The 9,757-nt window shown below is 36.0% G+C and overlaps 1 protein-coding gene across 1 annotated transcript in view; it reads right to left on the reverse strand.

Annotated features, from left to right (window-relative positions):
- Positions 1 to 9,161, reverse strand: part of LOC106058918 (sodium-independent sulfate anion transporter-like) — a 32,045-nt gene extending 22,884 nt beyond the window's left edge. The window contains exons 1-6 of the mRNA XM_056021284.1: positions 8,970 to 9,161; positions 8,701 to 8,828; positions 3,785 to 4,005; positions 2,969 to 3,071; positions 1,476 to 1,698; positions 5 to 90 (exon numbers count right to left, since the gene is read on the reverse strand). Coding sequence (XP_055877259.1) covers positions 5 to 90; positions 1,476 to 1,698; positions 2,969 to 3,071; positions 3,785 to 4,005; positions 8,701 to 8,784 — 717 coding nt within the window. The 5' untranslated portion in view covers positions 8,785 to 8,828; positions 8,970 to 9,161. The remainder of the gene's footprint in view (positions 1 to 4; positions 91 to 1,475; positions 1,699 to 2,968; positions 3,072 to 3,784; positions 4,006 to 8,700; positions 8,829 to 8,969) is intronic.
- Between the last annotated feature and the right edge of the window lie 596 nt (positions 9,162 to 9,757).

Below are 9,757 nucleotides of genomic sequence, written 5' to 3' on the forward strand. Positions count from 1 at the left end.
TCACCTTGACCTGTCCAGCTGCTATTGTTATGGCTGCAGCTGATGTAAAGGCGTAGATGACTGGGTAGGAGATGAAGTTGACCAGAATACCTGCACAAGAAAACAAATACATTGAGATAAAGTTGACCAGTATACCTGCACAAGAAAACAAATACATTGAGATAAAGTTGACCAGAATACCTGCACAAGAAAACAAATACATTGAGATGAAGTTGACCAGAATACCTGCACAAGAAAACAAATACATTGAGATAAAGTTGACCAGTATACCTGCACAAGAAAACAAATACATTGAGATGAAGTTGACCAGTATACCTGCACAAGAAAACAAATACATTGAGATGAAGTTGACCAGTATACCTGCACAAGAAAACAAATACATTGAGATGAAGTTGACCAGTATACCTGCACAAGAAAACAAATACATTGAGATGAAGTTGACCAGTATACCTGCACAAGAAAACAAATACATTGAGATGCCGAGATAGCCTGAGCTAACACAAGAAAGCAAGAGACATTTTACAGTGCGTACCAGTCTATGCTTTATACATTGTTTACCTTTAATAATGTACACACATGAAGGTAAGTTGGTTATTATTATCGTTTAAATGTTTGGTTATAAATTTATAAATTAGTTTTTCGCTAGTGGCGTGTTTATTTGTAAGAACCAATTCATTTTTAGGTCAAGAGTGGTGTGTTTTCAAAGTACTAAAATTAGCTTGACTTATCTTCTTATAAGTAACAGACATTCTTACTAAAGAGTAGACAATAACGGTACTTTTCGTATTCATGTGTTCATCTTGTCGTCATCGTTAAATAGAGATTTGAACTAGATGACCTCTTTCTAATCCTTGGTCTAAAATATGAATCAGAAACAATGCATAGCAGAATGTATCTACGAAATGAAGCAGGAATGAGAGTTTTAGTTTGTTCTAAACTCAAAGAAGAGAAGATCACTTTACTTTTCATGTTGTACTTTCTTTTGTTTTTGTATTTACAAAGCTTTTATCAACTCACTCTGTCTGTCTGTCTGTCAGGTAAAAAGTATATACACCTAATTTCTCCCACATACATTCTCGGGTCAAGCTGAAACTTGGCGAAATTATTGAGACAAGACATGAATCAATTAAAAAAAAGTATCCAATTTGACAATTAATTACTGGTAATTCATTATTTTGTTTAATAGCAATAGTGGAGACTAATACTTCAGTATTCACAGATATGGCTAGATTTGTTGGGTTTAGTCCCATTAAATAATTTTTAGCGCTATTTCTCCCTCGCGTATTCTCCGATTAAGTTGATAATTTAAACAATTATTTATTGTACCTAACAAAAGATGAATCAATAAACAAAAATACTCAATTAGTCAAATGATTATTGGTAATTATTTGTTTGATATAGATAAAGGGAAAAAACTTGTATATTATTGGTAAATATACATTAAACAAAAACACAACTGCTCTAAAGAAACGTACCGAGTTTAAAGAAGCCCATGACCAGTTCTATGATTCCTGAGAGTAGGGTCAGTACTGTGGTCATAGTCGGGTCTCTCTCGCCAGATGGTAATACTGGAGCATTCGCGGTTCCAAAGGAGGCGGTCATCAGTGACAAAATAGCCGTGGGTCCCATTGTTATGTCTTTAGCTGATCCCAGGATACAGTACACAAAACAGCCGACAAAGGCTGAGTAGAGGCCATACTAGATGACAGGAAAATAACATGGTTAGATCAGATCATTCATCAAACTGAGTGTCTCTCTTATTTAATGTCTGTTAAAATGATTTTGTTTTGTTTGAATGCATTTCTAACTTAATGTATGTTTACCTAATTGATTTCACTGTTGACTGTATCATAATTATAATTAGCACTTTCATCTTTCACTGTTTATATATATATATATATATATATATATATATATATATATATATATATATATATATATATATATATATATATATATATATATATATATATCCATTATGCATATTAAACATACGCACATACACATGCACATAAATATTTCCAGTTAAAATCTTCTCTACCAGGCCTTCTTTAAGCACTGCTCCACACTACACATCTAATACAAACACTTGGCAACAAGAGTTTCAAATAACAATCTGGTAGTTTAATCACTAATACATCAACAGCGTATTCAACACAAATTGGCTATACTAACTTCAAATGTTTTCTTGTACTTAGCCGAACTGCCGCCTAAACACACAAATGTCTATGTCCTCACCTGGACTCGTACAGCTACATTTTTGTGGACGCCCATTGTACAGCACCGTCGTTACTGCCTGGCTGTCCTGGACTGCACTTACATTCTTACATAGTCTCTCATCCGTGAAGGATTTCGATCAAATGACCACAACACGGGTCATATTTGCGTGTACTAGCAGTATTATCCCTTGTCCTTGGACTGCCGTTGACCTGTGTGTTTTGCATGTGTCACGTGTGCCAGTAGGTCGCGCACACACACACACACATATACATACATACATACATATATTCCATATGCAGAATTTTTTGGTGAGCTGTATGGTGGTCCACATGACAGAGGTGCCCCACGCTACAAAGACCAGCTTAGGCGCCAAATTGCCTTGACACAGAAGATAGCACCTGGCTGCAGGCGGCTTCGGAATTGGACAGATGGAAATCACTTACAAAAGCCGCGGGATAAACACTTGAGGCGAAAAGAAAATCAACTGCCGAGGACAGACGTAGACGGCGAAGAGAACATCTAAATTGACCACCGGCGGACAATGGTTAAGTCTGCGCGGATGTGGCAATGTATGTAGGTCGCAGATGTGGTTGTTTGCCACGGGAAATACTGCATTTCTCATCAATTTTCGGACTTGAAGACAAGGCTTATTATAAATTAATTAATTAATAATAAATATTGTATATATATTTATATATATATATATATATATATATATATATATATATATATACAATTAATTAGTTACCTGGGCAGGTAAATTAGCGACCTGAGCATATGCCAGCCCTTGAGGTATGACAGTCAATCCAACAGTTAGTCCAGCAATAATATCTCCTTGGAAATCTTGACACCTGGATAAAAGAAAGCCACTTAATACAGCGATGCCCAACGATACTGGTCTGACCAGTAGATTTATGGTGCATATTTAACGTGAAGTGACTTGCTCCCAGATTGGCATAATGTTAATAAATATCTCAAGGTTGATAGTTTTTCCCCTGGATTCTAAAAGGGTTTAAAGTACACGAATCTTGTATGTGTATCAGCTATTAGCATAGATATTTGCTGACGAAAGTAAAGATGGTGATTTGTTATTCGGTATCTTTATTAAACATTGGCCATAGATACAGTCAGCACTACTTGGTATTAAATGAAACTTTTAGATGGTTATTTTCAGGTCAACATTCGTAAGATTTGTAAACAAATTTTACCCACATTCAGTAAATTGCATTAAATATTCGATGTGTGATTTGGTAGTTACTGCGAGAGGAAAAAAAAAGGCTTAGAAATTTGCTTTGAATTAGGCCCTTAGAGCAAGTTAAAGCCATTGTTTTCTTTCTTTCCTTTCTTAGTCAAATATCAAAAGTATGAGGCGCCACTTGATGTTTGAAAATAAACCAAAATTAGAAGTATTCTTTGGAAAATCAAAAACAACTTTAAAATGGAGAAGAATCTTATATTTGATCTATACTCTTCCCAAAGCCGTGTTATATACATTATTGCTTGAGTGAATCAAATCTTGGTGAAAACAATTTGGCATTTCATTATAAATAGTTGATCTATATACCTGTACTTTGGCAGCCACTTGATAATTGGAAATTTGTTCAAAAAATTTTGTACTGTGAACGTTTTCCGACAGAACTTGACAATCTGTTGCTTCAAAGGACCTTTTGGGGCGCCATAGTCAACGTCAAAGTTTTCGCTGTGTTCAGGTTCTGTCGTACCCTGCTCAGTGGCGTAGCTGGGATCACGTGTCTGGTCATGGGCGTGGTCCAGTTGTAACGAGGGCTAAGAAAAAAATAAAATAGATATGACGTTGCTGCGACTTGTTTCAGAAATATTTTAATTAGTAGAAAATCAATGGACGGATAAAGTGCTTCTCAAACTGTGGGGCACATCCCCTAGCATGACTCGTGTCACCCCACAGTGAGAGCAGACTGAACTTACCCAAGGTCTCTAGCTAACTAATGAGGGCGCTAACGAAACCCTTCTCGTTTGAGGGGAGACACCGGCAAAAGTTTGAGAAACACTCAAGTCGCAATTTAAAAAATACTCATTTTGTTCAAGAATCGAAATCTGTATTCTTTACACAATGTACCAATTTCTCAATTCCTAGTAACTTTTTTTATTCAAACCAACCTGCACCATCACAACCTGCAGGTCTTATCTCTTTTAAGAGAATTGTAAGAAATTCTGAAAACGGAAATGCACCACACCGGTATGTATATCTAATTATGACCCTTGTATTCCTACCTTTTTACGACTAGTTTCAGACTTAAGAACTAATAAATAATGAAAACTATGTGCATCCCAATGTTAGTCTCCTTCTATCCGTAGCAATTACAAACGTATTCTGTGTGTCTTGCAGACTGGCATAAAAATGTTTGGCTTTTTACTTGCATTATTAATATATTTAGATTCTAATACATGCAACAGAGACTCGCTTGAGACATCAGAGAACTATAATAGCATAATGCTAGATTGGGCCCCAGTTTAGCCACCAGGGGGATTCATTCAGGAACACTGACTTTCCATTGTATTATCCCAGGGGGTTGTTTTTGTTTTTAAATCACGGTAATATTGATTCGTGAGCTGATCAAAACGTTTCTTCCATTAATAGCCAATGAAAAAAAATCAACACATAATTTAAATTGTATAAAGCATTTAGTCAAAACACACACGCTGCCAAAAATGTTAACCAATTGTTAGAAGTTCTTATCTTTTTTCATATTAGACAATTGAATTATACAACTCAGTCATTTTATTAAGTTGTCTGCCTTTCGCGTCTTGTTACGAAGCTTATCTCAACTCACTCGTCTGTCAGTCTGGCAAAAATATTGCATACGTTATTTCTCCCACACCCAGTCTCAAATCAAGCCGAAATTTTGTAAATTATTTATTTTACCTGCCACCAAATAATCAATTTAAAAAATTAACAAACTAGTTAATCAACTATTGGCAATTAATTATTTTGTTTGGTATCTCGAACAAGGGAAATACAATTTACTTGACTGATGAGCTGGTATAAGTTGAATTAGTCCCCTTTATTGTTTGTAGAAAGAAAAGTTTGTAAATAACTCTAAAACCAATTTTCATAAGCAGCTCCCTGGCACAGTGGTTAGCGTGTTGGCTTGAGGAGGTCTTAGCTCTCGAGTTCGAATTCAGGTCGCTGACTTTTAAAAAAAATACATTTAAAAAGCGATCACCCAGATACCCCAGTCTCCCCCCTACCCCTTCCCAACTGGTCCAGAAAAAGTGATAGGATCATGGCGTAGTGAGAAAGCTAAAAGCATGAAATAGCGCTAAACAAAAGCAATTGGTAAAAATATTTCTAATCGCACAGAATTATTATTGTTAGTCTAGATCTATTACAAAAGTAATTACATGGCTGATCCAAACTAATTGATACCACAACATGTAATATAAGCTGGGTCTTTTTAAAGGATTTTTTTTAAAATTTCTCGTTCTTCCGTTGTATTCAATCCCAACCTTTTAGAACCCAACAAGAATATGTCATCTTTACTTGACATAGAATGTGTTGACTGTCTTTGTATTTGGGAAGGAGAATATTTTTTTTGTATAAGTAAGTTGTACACTTGAACTTGAAACCTTATCTGTTGTCATATATGAAGCGTACTTTAGTCAGGTTAGCACTTAGTCAAGACATACTATTACGCGTCACGTTCTGATTCCTTTAGTCACTTACTAATCAGGCCGTGTCTGAGTAATCTCCAGTGTCGGAGATGGAAATGAGAAAGCCTCCGTTTTGTTGCTAGCAAAGAGAGAAACTACTAGCGCTAATTCCGCTAAATAATAGTAGGTTGTTTTTTTGTATGAACATATTGGAGAAAAGTTAAAGACAAACGACCAATATAAGCCAACTTTAAAAAAATCTTTTTCAAAGAGCCCTTCATAAGAAAAACTCGAAGCAATGGAAGTTTTAATTTACAATAGATTTAGAAAATCTCTGTTGATATAGACGCAATAATAATACGATAAAGATGAGGGTGAAGGCAGAGGTGAAGGTCAAGTAAAAGTTAAGGTAACTGTAAAAAGGTTAAGGGTGAAGGTGAAATTGAATAATTCAATAAAAATAACCATGTTACAATTTCTGCAGAGGCATCTTGATGAGTCTGCACTATGAAAATTTTCTAGAATTATATGGTGACGTCTGGGGAAGGAAGGGCTCACCACACGTAAGCTTAAAATTGTGACTGGATAAAGCTCACGCCCAGTTATGCGTGCACACCGTCGTTCGCACCTCTCGATGGACAGAGCTAAGATTCTTGACATTGATGAAACATTGTATTAGCCTTAGTGTATTGCGTCAACAAAACCAAAAACATCTAGATCTGTGAGCCTATGTTTGCCGCTCAGCATGTAGCACAAAAATCAAATGTGTTCGCACTCGGGACCATCGTGATGGTAGTATGAAGCACACAAGTGACACGACTAAGCAGCCAATACTTAGAATCTATTTCTTAAAATCTTTTTGGGCAACTAATTTAAGGTATCTTCTATACGGAGACCACGTGATACACGAAGCTTATGTATATTCTTGTGACATGTGTGCTGTGAACTTATGCATGTTTTGTGTGCTGTGAACTTATGCATGTTTTGTGTGCTGTGAACTTATGCATGTTTTGTGTGCTGTGAACTTATGCATCTTTTGTGTGCTGTGAACTTAGGAGGCATGTGTGCTGTGCACTTATGAATGTTATGTGCTGTGAACTTATGCATGTTGTGTGCTGTGAACTTAGACATGAGTGCTGTGAACTTAGACATGTGTGCTGTGCACTTATGAACGTTATGTGCTGTGAACTTATGCATGTTGTGTGCTGTGAACTTAGACATGAGTGCTGTGAACTTAGACATGTGTGCTGTGCACTTATGAATGTTATGTGCTGTGAACTTATGCATGTTGTGTGCTGTGAACTTAGACATGTGTGCTGTGCACTTATAAATGCTGTTTGTTGTGAACTTATGCATGTTGTGTGCTGTTAACTTATGCATGATGTGTGCTGTAAACTTATGCATGTTGTGTGCTGTGAACTTAGACATGTGTGCTGTGCACTTATAAATGTTGTTTGCTGTGAAATAAGGAGGCATGTGTGCTGTGAACTTAGACATGTGTGCTGTGAACTTAGACATGTGTGCTGTGAACTTAGACATGTGTGCTGTGCACTTATAAATGTTGTGTGCTGTGAACTTAGGAGGCATGTGTGCTGTGAATTTAGACATGTGTGCTGTGCTTTTATAAATGTTGTGTGCTGTGCACTTAGGCATGCTGTGTGCTGTAAAATTATAAATGTTGTGTGCTGTGCACGTAGGCATGTTGTGTGCTGTGCACTTAGGCATGTTGTATGCTGTGCACTTGAATACACATTTATTGATAAGCTGCAAGAACTAGCTGAGTAGCAGAGTTTAATTTTTAAAAGCAATTGTATTTTGTCCTTGCTATTGCAAATATTTGAATATGTGAATATATTAAATTCTTATATTCTTGCGAAACAAATTAACACACATACATTTCATCAAATCGAAAACATTGTCACATGCACTTCTCTAAACGCTCTGTCACTGTGTGTGTAATTTGACTGAACTATGAGACAGGATGTATGTGTGTCTGAACAGTTTGAAGTGCTACAGGCAATATAGATCAGGTTCAAAATAAGGGCAATTAATCAATTAACGAAAAAGCAATATATGTTTAAAAACAACTAAATCATAAAAATCTGTCAAGTAAAATATCATATAAAAAGTAGCGAGACATTTTGGATTTAGGTTATTATATCAATATTTCTTAAACATTACGTTTTGCAAATATATTTTTATATTACAAAGCAAGACTGACTGACAAGTGTATAATGACTAATGAAGATATGTCAAAACTGCACACTTTTTCCACTGTGGCCTTAGATGCAAATTTTGTTGTACCAATGCGCGAATCTATGAATGAAGCTGGAGTTATTAATGAAGAAGTCAGTGTCCTTTTCAAATAACTAATTACCTCCCTGGAAGTTCTTCATTTAAAGTGGTATATTTTTTTGGAAAAATCTGCTTGCATATGTAATATAAAAAATTAAATGCTTCATTTTCGGAAAAGAAAAAAGTAGCCGTTGCATCAGAACTTTGAATGATCTAAAATATCATGATGTTCGATTTTTATTTTTTCTTCTAGTTTCTGAGATCTAAACGGGACGGACGGACAGAGAGACATTCCCCACAAAACTAATAGCGTCTTTATCCTTTCGGGGGCCGCTAAAAAAACACAAAATTTGTTGACATAAAGAGTTTACAATTTAGCACTACTGAGGATACAAAATTGGGTTCACAATAGAACATTCTCAGTAATTTTCGAAATGCTAGAAAAAAATGAATCGCTGCTAATTGAATGACTTTAAATTATTTAGATTAGAAATAAAATTCTTTCCATATATAAGTGTATGTCTTTGTAAATGCTCCACACAATGGGTTACTTACTGCTTCCAGCTCTCCAATATTACCATTGGTGCTAGGATCACCATTTTCATGTCTTCTTCTTAGTGAGCCGTTATCCCCGGGCATTGTGACCCGCTTCAAAGTAGCACCGAGATATCCCAAATAGTGACCTGGTCAATGTTCACAAATAAAAGTTACATGTCTATATTGATACAACACTGGTATGCTGCCGGCATTTCTTTGTGATAGGCCTAATAATAGATATAACATAAACAGTTCAATAAATAAATAAAAACAGTGATAATTAATACTTAGTTATCAAATGTCTCTATAATAGTCGTTTGTGAGTGTCCTTCCATGACCAGAGACTGGAGCTAGATCCTGTTAGAACGCAAAACATTCAGAGAAAAATCATTGAATCGTTGCAAAGGGAAGAAACTGTGAGCCGACTGTAGGACAAGTTGTTTGCCCCTCGGAAATCTTTTTGGTGTTATGGTTCGCAAGGTGAAAGTCGCTCCAGTCAGAGAATACAGGAAAGGGGGAGGGGAAGGAAGTTGGGTTGACATTACTGAAAAATAAACAACAGATCTGGACCATTTCATCTCGACGTACAGGTCTCATGGGTATGCCCCACCACTCTTTTTTCCCCCCTGTATTGACACTGAGACACCAGTACAATTCGGTTACATCCTTTCATAGAGGAAGGCGGAATACTTCTTCACATTATCATTCGTATCTTTAACATGCGTTGTACGCATGCTCGAGTGCTGGCATATTTTAAGACCTAATCAAATTGTAATAAGCGGAAAAAAAAAACTAGTTTAGCAGACACATTGGGTGGAAACAAGATTAATAGAAGATTTGTAAATAAAAACAATAACAAAGCTTATATTAGTGTTAGCATATCAATTTGTTAGGTGAAATTTAGTATAAATCTAGACCAGTGTTTCTCAAACTGTGTACCTGAGGCCTGAATGGGTGTCACACATACTACTTGAATAATTAACTATATAGCCACCACATAAATTAATTTCTCTAATTAATAAGCAAAGTGTTCCGCTAAATATTCAGAATGGGCGAAGTGTTCCGTTAAGCAAAT

Source organism: Biomphalaria glabrata, chromosome 2 (assembly GCF_947242115.1).
Source record: "Biomphalaria glabrata chromosome 2, xgBioGlab47.1, whole genome shotgun sequence".
Lineage (NCBI taxonomy): Eukaryota > Metazoa > Mollusca > Gastropoda > Planorbidae > Biomphalaria > Biomphalaria glabrata.